This window comes from Lycium ferocissimum, chromosome 4, assembly GCF_029784015.1.
Source record: "Lycium ferocissimum isolate CSIRO_LF1 chromosome 4, AGI_CSIRO_Lferr_CH_V1, whole genome shotgun sequence".
Classification (NCBI taxonomy): Eukaryota; Viridiplantae; Streptophyta; class Magnoliopsida; order Solanales; family Solanaceae; genus Lycium; species Lycium ferocissimum.
Genome location: NC_081345.1, coordinates 56,778,069 through 56,799,832, shown reverse-complemented (window position 1 = coordinate 56,799,832; position 21,764 = coordinate 56,778,069). Strand labels below are relative to the sequence as shown.

The window sequence follows — 21,764 nt, the reverse complement described above, 5'->3', positions numbered from 1 at the left end:
ATGTTTAAATCGTCTCGTGGTAGGGGTATAAAAGTGTAGAAAGGAAAAAATGGACCAACGATTTAAATTTGGTAGATGCACCTCGTATTATATATACATATGTTTAAAATTTTGTAGATCCACCTTTTGTTACAGGGATAGCAATAATGGACTAAATTCCATAATGAGAATTTTACAAAGTGGTGCAGTGTCATAGAATTGGTGGGGATTAGGAGTTTTTTCTTTTTCTTTTATGGGTCATGGATTTGATCAGTTAGCAGTGGCACCATCCAAGATTGTAAGGACTGCTTCTTTTGTAGGCAATGCAGGAATAGCTCCTTTTTCTGTTACAGTTATTGCTCCACAGCCATTTGCAAAAAGGAGGGCATCCCTTAATTTCTGCTCATCCTGCAGCCAAAGTTTTAAAACATAATGATTACAACTTAACTTTCATGAATAAAAATTAATAGAGGATTTTTTTTTTCATTTTGGGCCCGTCGGCCGAAATTTATTTATGGCTCGCTAGCAAAATATACAAAACCTATGTATATTATATGTATATTATCTGTATATTTATACTTTATATACAATACATTTACATTTGATGGCTATTAGTTTTTTGAGTGTTCCTAAAATATAATTATCCCAATTAATGATCGAGCTCTAGTCAGGTCAATAAAGTATGAAATTCTTCCTTCATCTTTTTATAAAAGATGGATTTATCTATATAAATACATAATTTTCTTATAGTCTTTCTAGGATCGGATCTTTTATGATGTATATATATCCTATATATGTCATGTGCATAACAATTAGGGAGTCTAGGAGTGGTATTACTTCCCAATCCAATTTATTCTGCGTTTTTCTTGGAATCGATTCTTGAATTTAATTTATATATATTGATACAACAACATATTCAACAGTAATGTCATGGGGTCCGGGAGAGTAGAAACAGTGGCAAACCTTACTCCTATCATGGGAGATAGAGAGGTTGTTTCAGATAGACCTCAGCTCATCAAAATTTATATATACTAATAGTGTAAATAAATTTTACGGAAGCGGAATGATTGGAAGTGATAGTACCATGTAAATGTCCGGATCTGAGGCCATGCTGTTGAGAAGTCCACCAACAAATGCATCACCTGCTCCTGTGGTGTCAACTGCTGTAACTTTAATTCCATTCACTCTCCCATGAAAATCCTGCAATAAGTTACCTAAATTCAGTATTTTCGAAATTACGAACCATAAAAAATATTTACACAATCAGGTCAGTAATTGTAAGGTAAATCGGGCTGCAGTCGAGTACAAAGTTCTAGTCACCAACCTTAGTATAGTATCTGCAACCATCACCCCCTTCGGTTACCAGCAAAAGCTTGAGGTTAGGGTGGAAAAGCTTGGTCATCACCACATTGTCATCATAGGCATCTTCACCATTTGTCAAAAAAGTAATTTCATCCTCGCTTACCTGCAATTTTCATCAACAATCCAATTTTTAACACTATAACAACAGGTAACTCTTCATGTCTAACCTGATATTGTCACCTGAAAAATCTATTTCAATTAATGTTTAAATGTACGATCAGACTTTTCTATAACAATCATCCTATATATTTTATTAAAACAGTCAAGTTTGTTTTTTAACCAATATTTCAGGTTATGTTATGCTATATGTTCACTATAACAACATTTCACTATAAAGAACCAAAAATATCCAGACAAACGACATAATACAGAAGTTTGACCATCCTTGCCTTAATAATGTCGGCTTGGTCCCAAATGCTCAGAATGCCTTTACGAGCAGCCTCAGGGGATGGCCATAAGGGCAACCTTAGATTAGGGTCATAAGAGAGAATGCAGCCTGCTTTTTTGGCAATCTCCATGGCAGCAAGATGAGCTGACCTACATGGTTCCGCAATCAAAGAGATTGACCCATAGTGAAAGATTCTTGCCTGTCAGAAAGGAAAATAGTTAAGTTAAGCATACTCAAAAGTGCGTGTAATTTAAATTGTTATAGCGTATTATTTGTTCTGTTTTTTCTTTTTAGTATGTCCAAAAAGAATGATACCTTCTACATATGCAAAGATGATTTTAATTAGGGGTGTACAAAGGAAACCGACAAATCGCACCAAACCGATAATCCGAACCAAACTGAGCAAAAAATCTGACTAGTGGTTTGGTTTTAAAAAGAAAAACCCGACCACCATTGGTTTGGTTTGGTTTTAACTAAAAAAAGTCAAACCGAATCAAACCAACCCGACATTACATGTATCAAATTTCAAAAATATTTTATACATAAAATATTTATTTATAATGTAATTTATAGATATTTCTTAAACTTTTTCATAGTTTTTTGTCTATTAACATATTATTTCAAGCTTAGAATTAGAATTTTGAATGGTCCAATAAGTTTTATAGCCCATAGATATTAGTAACTCAAATAAAACCAAACAAAAATCAAATCAATACTAATGATAACAAAAGAAATTCAATTCTAACACTAGGAATGACAATAATGTTGGATATTTATTCTTTAGTTTTATATTGGTTTAGACAGTGAAAATACATAACTTAATTTTAAAAAAATATTTAGTCATGTAATTAATACTTATTAGCCGTCCTTATGTTAGCATGACTTAGTACTTTTAGATTATGATCATTTTCTATATGCCTTATAAATTAGCCGTATTTATAATAGCATGACTTAGTACTTTTAGATTATGATTATTTTATTTTATGCAATTTCATTACTTTTTTTTGTTGAATATTTTAGTAAAATGTCATCTCTCATCTCACATTTTGGGTTATTTTCTTAAAAATATCTTAATTAGATAGTTATATCTTACAAGGACTAAAGAAATATTTGAAGTACAAGTTATATGTTTTGTATGAAGACTTTACCGGAAAAAACCTGAAAAACCCGAGCAACCCGAAAAAACCGAGAAAACCCGAGATTGAAAAACCCGACTTTTATTGGTTTGGTTTGGTTTATAGATTTAAAAACCCGATGCAATTGGATTTGTTTGGTATTTAAAAAATCTGAACCAACCCGGTCCATGTACACCCCTAATTTTAATTAATTTAAACTTTCCATTTTATCCTTAATGACATGGTTTTATAACCATGGTTGATGGAAACCCATTGATTGTTTAGTTCATTAGGGGAGCGTTTTTTGGAGTGACAATAGGGATGTCCCTTTATCATTTTAAAAAAATATTTTTTTTTGGTCAATTATGCTAAACTTGTTGGGTATATAAAAGAGATATTCTTTGTTTTCCATTACTTTTACTTTTGTCAAAAGGTCGATCACTACTCAAACTGCTCAAAATAGTCATTGCAGGTTTAAGTGCTAAAGCTTCTCTCAGGAGGATTCCTTCGCTACACTCAACTTAAAGGCACCTATTCTACGACATGTTAAAAATCATAAATCTTAAAAGTATATTAGTATCTTTTTTCCCTAAACTTCATGTTCAATCAAGCTTTTTCACAAAAATTGAACGGGAGTATTAAATGTTCTGTTAATTCTTTCTCGCACATAGAAATAGTGATATTTATGAAAAACATGTTCCTACTACCACTAATTTAGGGAAACATAAACCCCATTTCCTTTTGTTTACCTTGTGAATGAGATCTTTGTCTAGCTCTGCCTCCGTGAGAAGCATGTCAGCACTTGGATTGCGGAAAAACATGAATTCTCTCTCACCATCTGCTCTCAATGTGACAAATGCCAATGCTGTCCTTGCATGTGTATCAAAACGCATGCCAGAATTGTCCACATGGTTTTGTTTTAATATATCAGCTAACATATAACCAAATTCATCTGCACCCACCTGATACAATTATGAAACGCAATAAGGAAAATTTATGAGAAATCCAAATTTATCAAATGAAAATTGGTTTTGGTGATAGAACCAGAAGATAAATTACCTGAAAGACATAACAATATGTAACTTGACAGAATTCGCATCATCCAGAGAGGACAAACTACTACATGTTAAATTTATACAAGCTTGCTAGTGTGCACTATAAATGTCTTTTACTTTACAATAGAAAGGATTTTTATATTATCTGGTCACAAGCTAATTACATGTAGTCAGGGCCGATTCTATGTATTGAAAATAGGTCACATGAACCCATGGTCATTCGATTAAACTCGATATATTATAGGGAAATCTACATGGTGTGGCAAACATTAGAAGTTATTTACATTTAGTAGCTATACTTTGTTTTAATTACATCTCATAGCTAAATTTTGTATATCAATTACACAATGTAACTAATGCATTTTAATATACTTTTCTTCCCACTGTATCATTCTTTTCCCTCAATCCTCTCTCTCTCTCTCTTCTCCCTCAACTCTTTCTCCTTTAGCAACCCTAGTTCTTTCATTTTTCTTTGTACTACTTCAATGGAGTCACTTTCCCGTCCTTTACACAGAAGAAAACTCTTTAGTCAATGCCTGCTTGCTAAGTATAATACCACTACACATTCAGATTTCTATTTAGGTTGCCTAGATCCAATATGCAAGCCTCAAGGTCTCTTCATTGAATTGAATCTCAATAATAAAGCTTGTAGTGCTTGCTAAGTGTGGACTCATGCTATCAGTCAGTGTGAGTCGAGCAAATTTCTTCCCAGATGTCGAAAAAATGATTCAGAAGGGGTTTTAGACTCCAAAATGTTTTTCATTTAAGAAATCCAAAAAAAAAAAAAATGATTTTGCCTCAGATACTGTTGAAATGCATTTTATTTTTATTTTTTTTGTTTGTATTCATGATTTATAATCATCATTTATGGGTAAAAATCACTGCTATATTTTGTTAGAGATCCTCTATCACGTGCAAGGCAATAGATTGGAAGGGGAGATCGGGGATCTGGGAATTCGATAGAAAAATCGTAATTAGTTCTTACAATGATAGTCGGCTATAATTTTTTAACAGTGGGGACATTTCTCTTTTTTTTTTTTTTTTTTTTTTTGTATTCAGTATTTGAGTGTATTCGTTAATTTTTCTGGGAAAATTCAACTCAGTCGTGCAAGTTAAATACATTTTTTTTGTATTTATGTTGTTTGAATACCACTGATTTTTAAATACAATAAAGTGAATACAATGTAAAAGTAGCTATAGATGAATACAACCGAGTTGAATACATTTGATATGAATACGGTTTGAGTTGAATACATATGACTTGAATACAGTGAAAAGAATTTTTGAAATTTTTTTATTCGCTGTATTCATGAATACAGCTAGGCCGTTTTATGAATACAACGAGCCATTTTTTGAATACAACGAGGAAACTATAGCTACGCAATGTAAATATTGAAACTGTAGTTATGGCAAACTTTAAACCCCCAAAGTGTAGTCATTTATGTAAAATTCCCTATATTATATATATAAATTCTTAAAATATATCTAATATTAACTGAAGGAACACATGGTCAAATTAGATTGAGTGGAGCACTGGTTAAGTGTTGGGTTTAATCTCTTAAGGTCGTGGGATCAAACCCTACTAAATGCACTTTTGCGTCTTTTTTTAAAAATTAAATAAATTCTAAGGTGAACTCATCCTCTTGAAATCTTGGATTCGCCTCTGCATGTAGTCGTCCTAATAAGTGAAATTAGTAATCTAGACAATAGAGGAGCTCAATTACCTGTTTTAATGCGTAAAAAATATGTTAAATTGATAGTGACAAATTCTTTATACGCGTCAATATGAATGCATTTACTTTGAAAATATGATTCGCCCGGTTCACCCTTGTCTTGGCTTATTCTTATGGTGGATCAATTTGGGCACAACCGAAGTTAGCCCATCTAAGTCGGGCTTATTTGAGCTAAATATGTAGATCAAATTGATTCATAACAAAATTTGTCAAAATATTTTTAAGAAATATACTTAAAGAATAAGAAGTTTGATTTGATAATTAGATAAATTAAAGAAAACAAACAAATTTAAAGTTGGTTGGATTTGGGTGAATTGGGTTATAAACTCATGATTTAGCTCATCTTGACACTTCTAGCTCAGCCCAAATAACCTTCGACGCCTAAATTCAATCAATTCCGTTCATTTTACACCCCTAAAATCAAGATTCAGGAGATATATTTAAAATTCGCAAATGTTACCTTGCCAATAAATGCGGAAGAACCTCCTAATCTTGCTATACCAACTGCAACATTAGCTGGAGCCCCACCAGGAGCTTTCTTAAAACCAGGTGCTTCTGCAAGTGAAACTCCAGATACTGTAGGCACGAAATCTATCAACAGCTCCCCGAAACATACTACCAGGTGATCGTTTTCCTGGACATCTTTTTTCTTTGTGGATAGAGATTTTGGTGAACCTACAATATTCGGACATGCTACAACGTTAATTAAAACACCAAAAATATTACAGTGTAAAGGGATTCAATTAAATTTTCTTAATCGAAAAATTTCATCGTGCGAATAAATTGTGTATGTACATATGTTTGTATGTATAAATTGTTGAATTATCCATCGTGACTGAAGGAAAACAACTGGTGAATTTAATAGTAAAGGTGGCTAAAAATTGTTTTAGGTGATGTATTTAATTCTCAATTGTGGCACTCTATCTTCTTCTTTTTTTGTTGCTAAAATTCTTGATTCCATCATTGTGATTATGCATTACTAAAAATATCTCAACTATATGGGATCTTTCTTTTTTTTTTTTTTTTTTTTTTTTTTTTTTTTTTTGAATTTTCTCTTGCAAAAATTCTTGATTCCATCATCGTGATTATGCATCATTACTAAAAATATCTCAATTGTGGCACTCTATCTCTTTTTTCTTTTTTTTGAATTTTCTTGCAAAAATTCTTGATTCCATCATTACTAAAAACAACAGGAATTAGGACAAATTCTGTAGCTAAACAGTAAAACCCGTGTCTAATCCTATTTAGAAACGGATCAACGCAATGGATTATCAGAAAATTCTGTTAGCTACGAGCAATTCAGCGACAGATTAGTGACAAAATTTATAGCTAATTTAAGTTTTATTTTTTTTGTAGTGGCATGAGAAATGTAAAAATACCTCAGGACCCATAGCAGTTTCATTAAAAATGTGCATTCATGAAAATTGTAGACCGTAGAGAATGAAAAATGAAAGAAGCTTACATATAGAGCTCTTGCTTTTATTGAGCTTATCAGAAGAGGAGCTCTTAGATAGCTTGAAGCTGCTTCTCATGGATCGGTCAAGGATAACAGGGAAACAACAGGCCATTTTAGATCCCTTTTTACTTGACCGATCCATTTTTATTTACATGTAAAGTATAAGACAAGCAAGGCAGCTATGAAATTCAATGTAACGTTTTGTTCTATATATATAATGAAACTTCAACCCTACTACGTAGGAAATCTGGTGGTTTTTCCAAATTCTAATATGCTGCACCACAAAATTTTATGTTCTTTTTTTACATAAGAAAATTAATGACCGGTTCTCTTGGGTGGGTTATATTTTCTTAGACGAACACTTGCCATTTCTGTCCTAGTTTTACTACCCCATCAATCAACGTAACTTTGGTTGTTTTAGCCGCAACGACGACGATTTTTTTTACAGAAAAGGCTCACCTATGCCATCGAACTATCGGAAATGGCTCATTTATGCCATCACCATTACAAAATGGCTCATCCATGACATCGCTATTACCAAAACGGCTCATTCATGCAATTTTTCATTAACGTCGGTTTTACAAAACCAGCTATGACACGTGGCCTCCAATTAGAGGTCAAAGTTGTTTAATTAAACCTTCCCAATTTTTAATCCCAAATTAATTAAAAAAATTCGACATATACATCGAAAAATGGCATGGATGAGCCATTTTGTAACGGCAATGGCATAAATGAGCTAAACTATTGACAAGTGCCATAAATGAGTCATTTTCGATAGTTCGATGGCATATTTGAGCCTTTTCCGTTTTTTCTATTAATGACTCATTTTTATATGAGATAGTGGTCAAAAACACATCTGAAGTATCACCTTTTGTGAGTTTCCTACCTGAATTATCAAGTGTTTATATTCCCTACCTAAACTATCACTAACTATTTATCAAACTACACCTCGACTAGTATCTGATGGTGCCCGGTGTACATTCTCTTTTTTCTTTTTCTTTTTTGTTTAAAAATGGTGCCAAATGACACTCCATGAACAATTAAAGGAATTGATTGGTTTTTAAAAAAATTAAGAGATAATGCTCAAAAACACACCTGAAGTATCACTTTTTTGCAAGTTTCCTACCTGAACTATTAGGTGTTTGCATTCCTACCTAAACTATCACTAACTATTTATCAAAACACATCTCAGAATTAATGAGTCAGCTGCCATGTGGATGAAATTTTATGGGCAAATTAAGTTGTCATACGCCTTTTGGCGATTGTATACAAACACTTGGTCTAGCCAGCTTCGAGGTGTGTTTTGATAAATAGTTGGTGATAGTTCAGGTAAAAAAATACGAACACGTGATAGTTTAGGTAGGAAACTCACAAAAATGATGCTTCAGATGTGTTTTTGACCATTATCTCTTTTTATATCCATATAATTGGATGTTAAGTTGGACAAACTAGCCTATAAACATCTTGAGGCTTATCTAGGCGTTTGGAACACTCAAAGGTATTTATAAACCAAAATCAGCTAAGGGTAAAGTGCACATATAGCCAATTTTAAAATAGCCAATTTTAACTTTTCTATTTAATATTAAACCCTTTAGCATGCATGTATTACTTGTATATGGAAATTCACAAGCTTATGAAAGGAAAACATTTTTTATGAAAGCAAAGTGTTCTTTGAAAAGCAAGAAAGGACTGTCATGAAAAGATAATATTTTTTCACTCATGCATGTATGGCGTTTATAAGTCATGTAAGATTAGTTCGCTCGGTTAAAGTTAAGGTATCTGGTTCGGTCCATCCCGCCAAGGTGTGGGATGTGCTAAAAAGGCACTGTGACTGCCTAGGAGAGCGAGGGTATCGTGAGGTGCAAGTCTCATAATTCTAAATGTAAGCTTAGGTGTTGGCGTGTATCTGTCTTGGAGAATCAGTTCAGAATTTTTTTTCAAATTAGAGCAAGAGTTGCTTAATTAGACCTTATTTTAATACATAAACACTCAAAAGTCAAGCTTGTTGAATTCTCAGAAGGAAAAAAGAAAAAAAAAGAAAAAAAAAAAGGTCCCATCAATTCATAGCTATATGTCTCCAATACAATTGAAATCCTCAAACTATCTTGTTTGCAAAAACCCAGACAATCCAATTGATGCAGACCCTGAAGACTGGTGACATTATTGTGAAGACACCATCATCTAAGGTTGTGGTAAACGAAACGGATGAAGAAAACGTCAGCCCTAATTTATATAATGGCAAGAAAAAACACCTTGGTAAGAAGTTGGCTAACTGGAACTACAATTGAAGAGTCAATGCTCCTTATTAATGGTGTAGTTCGACCAAACAAATTTTGGGAGAGTGTTGAGGATACTTACCTACAAGCTAGCAAGGATAAAGAATATTAATTGAAACAACAAATACAAAGTATGAAGATAAGATCAAAATCTCTAGATGAATACATAAAAAATTCAAGGGAATTTGTGATAGTCTTGCCACTATACACGGACCGTTAGACGATCAAGGTTATAAAATTTGCTAAGGGTCTCGGAAACAAATACAAAACCTTGAGGACTCTTATTCTAGGAGGCTCCATATCCAACCTTCACTCAGTTTGTTAATGTACTAAAAGAGTACGATACAAGAGAAGAAGTTAACGATAAAGATCACCTTGATCAAGCCATAGATTTTAAAGCCCAGAAAACACAAGGTTCGTTTGGTAGAGTTAGAGGTCAATATCAGACCCAAGTACAAAACGTACACTACTGGTAGACCACCTGAGAGGCAATCTGGTTTCTAAAATAATTAGAAAATCTCTCAAACACAAGAAAAATTGTGGAAGAAACAACCACACTGCTTTCTCTTTCTTTTATAGGTGCGATTACTCCTACCAATCTCAACAGAAAACTTCACAAGGAAGCTCTCTGCATTAACATCAATGAATCATCAGACAACAATCTTTACGTAGAATCCATTCCATATTAGTTTAGGATTTTATAATCATTGACATATATAGTTTAGGATTATTTATATTATTGGAATTAGAATTGCCGAGTCCTAACAAAATAAAGAAGGCATGACTATATAATTAAGTCACTAATACTTAGCACTAATAATCATCCAAACGAAATAAAAGAAAACCAGTAAATTAACCATTTTGGGCTGCCATTTAAGCTTATTTAACACATGGACTACCATTTCAGCTTATTTAACCATTATCAGACTATTGGATTACCACCAAAGGATGTGATGCAGCGGATGGGGTTGCTCCTCTCTTAATCAGATGTCTCGGGTTCGATCTCTGTGTATGAAAAAATTCCTGGTAGGGAGCGTTTCCCCCCGAATGGGGCCCTACGCGGTGGGAATCTGGATATAATCGGGCTCCAATGCGCGTACCAGACACCTAGTGGGAAACCAAAAAAAAAAAAAAAAAAAAAAACCATATTAGACCATCATGTTATAATATTAAAAAAGGTCCAGGGGGCGGCTCAATAAAATTGGTGACCTAAAGCCAAATCTTAATAAGAGGTCTCTAGTGTATTCACTAAAACTAGTTCACGCACGTGCATCTCGTGCGCCGCACGTGCATCCCATGAAATAATTTAGTTGGAATATGGACAGTACGATTTGTCGTGCATGAAATGTACACATCACTGTTTTTATCAACCTGTTTCTGGATAACACTAGTTATAATTTTTTATATGCTTCGAATTGTTCAAATCTATTTTGAAGTTTTCTTTTATTTTTGAATTAAAAAATTATACTTTTTACTTTAAAATACTCATGTTGTTTCAAATGCTAATTGTGTACCTATAATAGTGAAATTTTGGGGCCTAAGGCTTTTGCTTTACCAGCTTCACCCTAAAGCCAGTACTGAAAAGGTCTAAAAGGTCCATGGGGCTAACCGTTAGTTTTAAGGCAATTGTGGTCAAAACATAGACGACAAGGGTATTTTTAGTATCAAAATCAAATGAAGGGTAAGTATGAGTTGTTTCGAATAGTTTAAGGGCAATTTTGTCCCTTTTTCATTTTATTTAAAAAAATTCCCTATTAAGTTTTTGGGAAAATGGCATAGGGTACCTACTTAAGATTCTTTATTACAAAATATATAGATAGTTTTCCTTATTTACAAAACATAATGATATTTTACGAAACATGACGGATTTTCATATTTTTTTCATTTTCTTTTAACCTTTTTAAAAAAAAAAAAATAACTCAAACTTTTTTAAAAAATTAACTCAAAAATCGGGTAATTTTTTAAGCCTAGGGGACTAGGGGAAATTAACTCAAACTTTTGTCTATGAAAGCTTTATGAAAAATGTATGAAATGTGTATATGTGAGTGAAATTTTTAATATAATTTTCATACACAAAATTGTGTGTGAAATTTTAAGCCTTGAATATTGTATGAAAGTTTTTTGTAGTTTTATTCATTTTCTAGAAACCTAATGCAAAATTTATGCACGAAAAATGTGAGCGAAATTCTAAGTCTTGAGCGAGATGTACACATTTCATACCATTTTCATAAATAAAATTTTGAGCATAATGTTTAAGCATTAAACGAGATATACACATTTCATATATTTTTCATACACAAAATTTTGAGCGAACTTTTTAAGTCTTAAGTGAGATATACGCATTTCATACACAAAATAATGAGCGAATTTTTTAAGCCTTAAGCATAAAAAAAAATTAAAAATTAATTTTTTAAAAGTATTTTTTTTAAAAAAATTATCATTTAAAAAAATTGATTAATTTAAAAAATTAAAAAAATATTTTCCTTTTTAAAAAAGTTTGTATGAAAGATGAAAATTCGTTATGTATTTATAATGTCATTCTCCATAAGTTTTTGTAACAGTTAGTTTGAGAAGGTTCAGTTGGCCGAGATAAATTTTTATATTCATAGAGTTATTGATATCGAATTCATAAAAAGAATAAAAACTCTAAATTTTAGAATAGATTCATATGAGCTGGTTACTATTTAAATTTGTAATTGGATTTCCTATTAATTAATTCAAACTAAAACATTAGTTTTGGGAAAATACCTCGTGCTTTACAATATTAATCTCCAATTAAAATTATTTAATGCCTTTAACGGAAAATATTTTTTTTAAAATCCGTAGTAATAAATGTTATCGATATATATCTTTTAGATACACTTACAATTTTCAACCATTAAAGCGAACTTAACTTACTAACTAGCTGCAAGTTCAAATGAACCGGACTACCGTGTTAAAAAAAAAAAAAAACGAAATTAACTTGCTATAGCACAATTTATGCGCTATATAAATATGAGTTATCATCCTACCGTTAAAACCCGTTACCCAAATTTCCTCTTTTTTACTTTTTTGTAACAAATTACATGACTCATGCATGCGACTAAAACATATGTTATGTTTGCTAAGCCTCTTTTTCAATATGTTATGTTTTAACGAATTTAATAATTGTGCTAAGCCTATTTTTCAATATGTTATGTTTTAACGAACTTTAATAATTGTGATTTTCAGCAAAAAAAATAATTTTATTAATTCTGTTTGATTTTGAACAAACAAATTAAGAAGCGGTGCTGTCGAAAAAAACACCTGGTCTGCAATTTAGACAACCCATTTAATACCAAGATTCTTTCCTTTTCCATGCTTTTCTCAATAATTCCAAATAAATATATCTATAGGAAACAGTTAGGTTTCATCTATGCACCACTTAAAAAGCGTCCATTTGCAAAAGAAAGAAAACAAAAAAGAAAAAGAAACATACGTGCTGACTAGAGCTGCCAATATAGGCTTGGCCAGCGAGACCGGCCCAACCCAATTCTTTATTTAAAGGGTCTTTGACATAAGGTTGGGCTAAGATTTCTTTGGCTCATATAGAAGTGAGGCTTATAAGCCCAGCCTCTCTTGGCTCGTCGGCCTCTCGGGGTTGGGTTAGTATACAAAAATTTGCGTAAAAAATAATAAATTAATTAATTTTTAAAAAAATATAAGTAAATTAAACAAAAAGATAAAAAGTAATGAGAAAAAAGAATGTACTTACCACAAAATAGTAGTAATTAGAAACTGGAGTAATACTTTTTAGTCTTAGAATTTATATTATGTTTAATTTCTTTTGAAAGTGATTTGAATTAGTGATTAAAAATAATAATTTATGTGATTAAAAGTAATAATTTATATTTGTCTCTTGAATTTTTTCTTCTATGATATGGATTTGCGCAAGAATGGGTGGTATAAGATTCTATTTCATATTGCAAAAGTTTCATTTTCAAATTGTACCAAAAATCACTTAGAAAATGTTATTTCGAAAGACGAAAAAACTTAAAGGAATGGCGACTCCGTCTCTGTAATGACTCGCTTTTGCATTTTGATTAAATTTGTCATTTTGTATACCTTAAATTAAAAGAAGTAAATTGCCGTCTAAATTTAATTCTTTGGCCCCAACCCAGCCCATTTTGACACCTCTAGACCGCTGACCATAGACTTTAATAGAGAAGCCTTGCTTTCCCATTGTCCCACATCCAACAAATACTGCACTGATAAACTATTTTTAAAGTTGAGCAGTGGGGTAACATGCCACGATCTAACTTGAACAGGATCTGTTCTACAGGCTCGTACGTGTGATTAGCAGTTCTCGAGGCCTTCAGGTCATGGAGCCGTGGAGGATCGTTATCAGCTCCGAATATGGTGTTGGGATGTGGTGTAATGGTTGTCTTAATAGACTCAAAACTCGTTGTTTTTTTCCATCTATTAGCTGTAATATTTCACCAATTTGAACACCAAAGCAGCATTTGTGGGCAGCTTAAAACATTGGTTATAACCTTTTATGTATTGTCAAGGTTTTAGTAGTAGTAATTTTTTAAAATTAAACATTATCTGTACAAGTTTATTTTCTTGCATGTTTAGCCCATATACATAGTGTTGAGTTAGGGTGTTCGTGGATATCGGCTTGGTGCGGTTTTTAGATATTTTGGTCGGTATGTTCCGTATTCGGTTTCATAAAATGTTATACCAATACCATGGCAAATTAAATGTCGTATGATTCAATTTTTCTCCTTTGATTAATTCGATTCGGTAACTTCAGACTGTTAGACTTGGATAGAGAATTATAACTTTTTTTTTTGTCTTTAAGAAGTAAATATCTTGAACGAGACACTACATCAGAAAAATTTCCATCTAGAACTTTCATTTTTCTAAAAATTGAGTTAGAAGAAAGGCATGCGCAACCTATAATCGTGTATGAATTTTTGAACTGGACTACCATCAGTTCTGAAATAAATATAGGTGAAAAACTGAAATTGTCGATTTCTAACGTCTAAAGGTGGAAAAGTCGGAAAGAAAGGTGGATAACAAAAACGAAAAGATGAAAAAGGTAAGTAGGTAACTAATAAATGGTGGGTGGTAATAAAAGCTCCAAGGATATATATATATATATATATATATATATATATATATATATATATATAACTGCATGTATATATTACCAGGGAAAAAGTATGTGCATATTTATACTAAAATCTAAAAAATGTGTATTATGTATGTTGGTAATGGTATGTACTTTGGTATTCTTTTTTCAACTACGGAATACCATACGGGACACCGAACAAATATCATACCATATACCAATATCGAAATTTTAGATTTTGATTAGATAATTCGGTATTTATCAAATTATGCAAATCCCTACGTAGGTATATAAAAATATAATAAAGATACCTGCCTAAAATAAATCATTGGGAAGAGTTTTTATTATTGCTAGATATTATGCAGGGGCGGATTTACCTTGCCACCTGCGATGTCATGAGACACCACTTTGTCGGAATTTTTATGAAACATAAATAATGAGCAAAATGAAAATACTATGCACCCGTAATACAGAACCTCTTGGTGTAACTTTTTGCTTAATGCTAGAATCGAGAATTGAGACATGTACAAATATAAAAAATAACATGCTTTTAACAAAAGGTTCATTGGTTCATCGGTGACACTCCAATTGTAGCAGCCACAACCAGATGGTTTAGTGGGGGGAGTCGATGCATAAGAATCTAGAGACAAATGGGGAATAAAATCTCCCTTTAGAATGAAAAATAGAAAATAATAGTTGATTGCAGTGCAAAGGATTTCAAGTACTGGAGAAGTTGCATAACAGTTTAGACACAATAATAGATTGTTAGAATGGCTGCATCTTATATCAAGGACGAAGCATAAAATAATCGCAATTAAGTATTATTTGTATGCCTACTAAATTTTGAATTTGACTCCTAGCGATATTATACATAAGTTGTGTTAAACACGTTTAATGTTTTCAAACTCGATCGGCAATTAATCTTTAGAGAAATAATTATTTTCTTGAGTTTGGAATATGTTAAGGATGATATTATCGTTCATTGGCAATGGAATACATTCTTTCACCCGTTTACTACTAATAGGTTATATTGTTAGAACAAGAATGATAATAACAAAAGAAATTCAAAATAAACTTGCTTGGCTTAGAGGCACGTTAAGACGTTTCTTGAAGATAGTTGGAGTCTCTCCCACGAGTAAACGGAAGAATAAATAACAACTCTATCTTCGTGATTCAACTAAGCCACAACAAGTAGCATTCAAGAAAGTTGCTCTTCTATTCTTGAATTGGTGATTTCACCTTTTGATCAATGTCTCTCTAAAGTTTTAAGGGGAAATTGTTTTCTTCAAGTGTTTTCCTTTTCCAAAAGAATGAAACACTATTTATAGGATAAAAATTACATAACATAAAAGTTTTCATTAAATAGGATTTAAAATAGGTTCATGAATTTTTCTTAAAATACATGCAACTTTCATGTAACTTTCAAGAACCTAAAACGTAAAATACTAAATGAAGAATGTATCTTCAAATTCACATTCATTTAGTTTGAAAAACTTTTGTCGATGAAATGTTTCAAAATTAATTAAAACATTAACTTAACAATCCCCCACTTGTTTCAAGAAATTTTGAAAATATTTTTGAGACATTAATCTAGTAATATGCATCAATAATGGTGTCTTTTGGACTTGAACCATTAGCTAGTGAATACATTCTAAATCATTGACTACTTAGTGAACGAATCTTGAACCGAGTAGATCATTAAATGAAGTAGAAAAATTTCCACGCACATTACTATGTTCCCGTGAAAATCGTAATCCTTCGACACCTTTCGGCCATGTGTCCCGAATCCTTTAAACTAAGTGCTTTAAGATTTCCTCGTTAAAAATCTCATTGAAGCGGCCTCCACTTCGCACTTAGCACGGTGAATTCATCAAGAGTAACTTTGCATACTCCGACCAAACAGTCTATGAATTCATTAAGAGAATTTAATCTCATCCTCCTTTAAAGCAAAGTATCGGTAAATCTATCAAGAGGGTTCCTACACACTCCAACCGATACCGGTTTATAGACTTGTTAAGAGAATATAATCTCATCCTCCTCTACAGTAGGAATATTGGTAAATCTATCAAGAGTCGTCATACTAACTCCAACCGAGATCGGTCTTACGTATTTATTAAGAGAATAGAATCTCAACCTATGCACATTTACTCACTCTTTGAAGAAATGGAAATTTTATTGATGTGCTCCACAATTGTAACTTTACTTGTTTTTCCCTTTGAACCTAAGATTACATCATTAGGTAGGGTTACCATAAAGTACTATTAGTTTACAACAGGCTTTATTCCCATCCCTTTACAAGTTTCCATTACTAACTCTTTGCCTAATCCTTTAGACAAAGGATCTGCTAGATTAAATCTAGACTTCACATATTGAAGCGATATTATGCCATCCTCCAATAGTCTTCTCACATGATTGTGTTTGAGACGAACTTGCCTCGATTTACCATTGTAACAATCACTTGAAGCCCGAAAAATAGAAATTTATTATCACAATAGATAGTCAAAGGTGGCATTGGCTTACTCCACATAGGAATATCTATTAGCATACTTCGAAGCGCCACCTTCTTCTCCAAAATAGAAGACATAGCTATAAATTCGACTCCATGGTTGAGTGAGTAATACATGTCCGTTTCTTTGATTTCCAAGAGATTGTCGTTCCTACAAAGTGAAAATCCAAGCGTAATAGATTTAGAGTCATTTGGATCGAATTCCAAGTAGCATCACTATAGCCTTCAATAATCTGGAAAGGGTAGAATAATGTAGGTCATTATTAATCGTGCCCTTTAGATACCTTAAACACGAATTAAGGCATTCCAATGTTCAACTCCGGGGTTACTAGTAAACTTGCTCAAAGTTCCTAATGCATAACCAATATCTGACCTGGTACAATGCATGACATACATAAGACTCCCAACAATCTGAGAATACGTCAATTGATCAAGAACGTCACTAGAGTTTCGCACTAGTTTGATGCTAGGATCAAATGGTGTAAGAGCGTGCTTGTCATCAAATGACCAAACCTCTTCGAACTTTCTCAATATAACTTTCTTGAGTAAGAGTCAAACCATTAGTCCGATCTCACAATTTTAATGCCCAAAATTACATTAGCTTCTCCAAGATCCTTCATTTCAAACCGAGAAGCAAGAAATGATTTTGTTTCTTTAACTCTTTCAATATCGGGCCCAAAGATCAACATGTCATCCACATAGAGACAGATTATAACTCCAGAATTTTCTTGAAATTTACTGAATATGCATATATCGCCACCATTGATTGAGTAGCCATTAGAAATTATGGCCTTTCTAAATTTCTCATGCCATTGCTTTGGAGCTTGTTTTAATCCATAAAGAGATTTAAGAAGCTTACAAACTTTATGTTCCTAACTGTGAATGATAAACACCTCTGGTTGTTTCATGTAAACTTCTTCATCTAGATCTCCATTCAAAAACGCAGTCTTCACATCCATTTGATGAATTATCATATTATGAATTGCTGCTAAAGCAATCAAGAGCCGAATAGATGTCATCCGAGCTCACAGTGCAAAGGTATCAAAATAATCAATATCTTTCATTTGAGTAAAACCTTTTGCTACCAAGCGAGCTTTGTACTTATCTATAGTACCATCGCATTTTAATTTCTTCCTAAAAATCCATCTACAACCAATAGGTTTACACCCAGGAGGAAGATTTGATAAAATCCATGTATTATTTGACATGATAGAATGCATTTCATCACCAATAGCTTCACGCCAAAAAGGAGCATCATGGGAAGATACTGCTTCAAAGATAACTTTCGTGATCTTTTTCAACCAAATAAACTTGAAAATCGTGTCCAACGTTCTTTAGTTGGGCCGATCTTATATCGCGCCTCGTATGGCTTTCTTCCACGACTCAACTGTTTTTCTTTTAAGAGGAGATGTAAAAGAACTTGCATCTTGTTCTAAAGATTCTTTTTTTCTTAGGAAATATATGCTCAAAAAAGCTAGCATGTAAGGATTCAATAATTGTGTGAGGACTTGAGTCTCAAGATTTAAGAATCTATAAGCCTTACTGTCCGAGAATAACCAATAAACACACAATCTACTCCTCTATAGCCAACCTCAGCCAAATGTTGATTTGGTAATCTAACATGAGCCAAACAACCCCATACTTTAAAATAATTTATATTTGGCTTTCGGTTCTTCCAAAGTTCATAAGGATGCCTCAAGTTTCTTGGAAGGTATTCGATTCAAAATATGACAAAATAAAATAAGGCTTCAGTCCCACAAATTTCCAGCATACGTATCCATAAAGCATAGAATTAACCATTTCTATGAAGTCCTATTTTTCCTTTCTCGCTACACCATTTTGTTGTGGTGTATAAGATGTAGTCAATTGTTTTTCAATGCCTTCTTTTTTTCACAAAAATCAATAAAATCTGATTTTAAATATTCTCCACCTCTATCAGATCTAATTGATTTAATATTCAAACTCAATTTATTTTCAACTTCTCGCTTTATATGTTTTGAAAGACTCAAATGCCTCATCTTTTGTTCTTAATGGAAAGACATATGTATATCTTGAGTAATCGTCAATGAAAGTGATAAAATATCTCTTACCATGACGTGACAAACAATCCATTTCTGGATATCGGTGAATTAATTCCAAAAGTGTGATGTCCTTTCAACCGTCTTAAAAGGTTTCTTTGTTATCTTGCATTTACTACAAGTAAGACACTTAGTAGTATGATCTTTTCCACAGATCCTTAATTAATCCATTTTTCACCATAAGTTGTATGGATCTAAAATTCACATGACCAAGACGTTCATGCCATAAATCTAGAGACTCCACAATATAAGCAACAATATTTTCATTATCAATATTGAGTTTGAACATTCCATTTGTAGCATAGCCTTTTCCAACAAATATGCCATTTTTAGACAATAAATTTATCTCCTCAAAATCATTCTAAAACCATTCTTCGAAAGAAAGCGCACTCGACACCAAGTTCTTCCGAATTTCAGAACATGCTATACGTCCATCGCCGCCGATTATCTTTCTAGAAGTAAACTTCAATACAACAGTTCCTTTTCCCACAACCTTAGCAGAGGACGAGTTTCCCATATACAAAACTTTATCGTCCCCCACTAATTCATAGGTCTTGAAAGCATTTCGATCACCTGATATATGACGAGTTGCGCCAGTGTCTATCCACCATTCCACTTGACTTCCTGCTACAAATGCTTCGGTAACCATTGCTACAAATTCATCTTTTCCATGATTATTTGCCTTTTCTTTCTTCTTTTCAGCTTTAAGAATTTTACAATCATGCGCATAGTGACCAAATTTGTAAAGGGTAACATTCAACCGACTTAGAATTGGTACTAGTACGCTTAAAATTCGTACTTTCTCTTTGCCTTCTAATTTTCTTATTAATGTATTCTTCTTGGTTGATTTTTCTTCAACCACATGAGCTTTCATGACGGGTTCCTTCAAAATATTATTGTCACGATATCGAGTCTCTTGTTCAATTTGCAAATGTTGCAACATGTTGCTCAAGAGTCAAATCTTCTTTCTTGTGTAAGAGTTTGCTTCGTATTCTTTCCAAGAAGAAGGAAGTTTCGAGACAATAGCACCAACATGAAAATTTTCATCAAGAGCAATTCCAGAGATAGAAATTTTATTAGCTATAAGTTGGAATTCTTGCACTTGTTCAGTGATTGACTTATCATCAACCAATTGAACTCCATATAGTTTGAAACAAGAAATTTCTTTGAACTCGCCTCTTCCACCAAATAGATATTTTGGAGAGTGTCCCAAATATCCTTAGCAAATTTGCACTTAGTATAATATTGATCATAAAATTTGTTGGACATTCCTCCAAGAATATAATTCTTACATAAATAATCATCATCTTTCCACTTGGCAATTTGTTCTTTAATCAAAGTAACCTCGTCAGTTGCTACCTCAGAACCAGGAGCATTAGGACAAGGTTGTTCAAGAACATATGCCAACTTCAATCGTCTTAAAAAGAATTCCATCTTTCCACGCCATCTAGGAAAGTCTTTGCCATCGAATATTTCAAAATTAGGATTAGGTAGAGATGGAACACCATTCAATGTTAATGTAGTAGTCATAGAGACAACTATCTTCAAATTGTTAGAACAAGAATGATAATAACAAAAGAAATCCAAAATATACTTGTTGTGGCTTAGTTGAATCCCGAAGATAGAGTTGTTATTTATTCTTCTGTTTACTCGTGGGAGAGACTCCAACTATCTTCAAGAAATGTCTTAACGTGCCTCTAAGCCAAGCAAGTTTATTTTGGATTTCTTTTGTTATTATCATTCTTGTTCTAACATATATCAATTACTGATTATGCAAAATATCACCTATATATAAGCGCATAGAAAAAGCTTGATTTTGCATGTCTATTTTCTAATATTTTCTTTCCAATTTTTGAGAAAAATGTTAAGGTAAAACTTATAGAATGATGTAGCAAAGAAGAGTTATTACTGTGCCCTTTGTGTTGAATATATCAGTATTTGAAATATTCAAAAGTCAATCCTTTAGCTTTGCTTTTGAGTGTCTTTAACACTACTAAAAAAACAGTATTTTCCGACCTCAAAAAACCGACCTCAGTTGAGGTCGGAAAATAACCGACCTCATGAGGCGTAAGTCGTAATATTTATTTTTCAATTTTTTTAAAATAAACCGACCTCATGAGGTCGGTAATATTGTAAAAAATAAAATTTGACAAACATAATGTACCGACCTCGTAGGTCGAAATTTATTTGATGCTAAATATAATAATTTTATTTTTAATTTAAAGAATACGACACCTCATGAGGTCGGTTTATTAAAAATTATTTTTAATAAAACCGACCTCGTGAGGTCGTATTCTTTTAAATTAGAAATAAAATTATAAAATAATATACATACCGACCTCATGAGGTCGGATAATTAGTCAAATAAATGAAAAATACAACCCACTTAAACGTATACGTACCCTTCATTTTTCCACTTTCTCTCTCTCTTTCTCTCACCTTTTCTCTCCCCAAATCTCTAACCCTAATAACCCGCCCGCCACCATCGCCGCCTTCCAGCCACCGTCACCGCTTTGGCCACCGTCGCCGCCGTCTCTACCGCGCATCGCCGTTGCCGTCCTGTGCCCAACCATTTGAGGTATGCTTTCTTTCTTTTCAAATGAGCTCGGTGGTACTATTTTCGCTAGTTTAACAAGAAAATAAGAATTTAATCTATTGACAACCTGAAACCATGCTTCCTCTACATTTTATATGTACCTCATGGCTCGTAAGTAATATGTT

General features: G+C 32.8%; 1 protein-coding gene across 1 annotated transcript; it reads right to left on the bottom strand.

Moving 5' to 3' along the window:
* Window positions 1-61: 61 nt before the first annotated feature.
* Window positions 62-7,279, bottom strand: LOC132053568 (probable fructokinase-7). Its single transcript, XM_059445654.1, has 7 exons — window positions 7,095-7,279; window positions 6,093-6,307; window positions 3,594-3,806; window positions 1,731-1,928; window positions 1,304-1,444; window positions 1,063-1,179; window positions 62-387 (listed from the first exon to the last, which is right to left on the bottom strand). Exons 1-7 carry the CDS (start codon window positions 7,228-7,230, stop codon window positions 250-252), a joined length of 1,158 nt encoding a protein of 385 aa, XP_059301637.1. The 5' UTR covers window positions 7,231-7,279; the 3' UTR covers window positions 62-249.
* Between the last annotated feature and the right edge of the window lie 14,485 nt (window positions 7,280-21,764).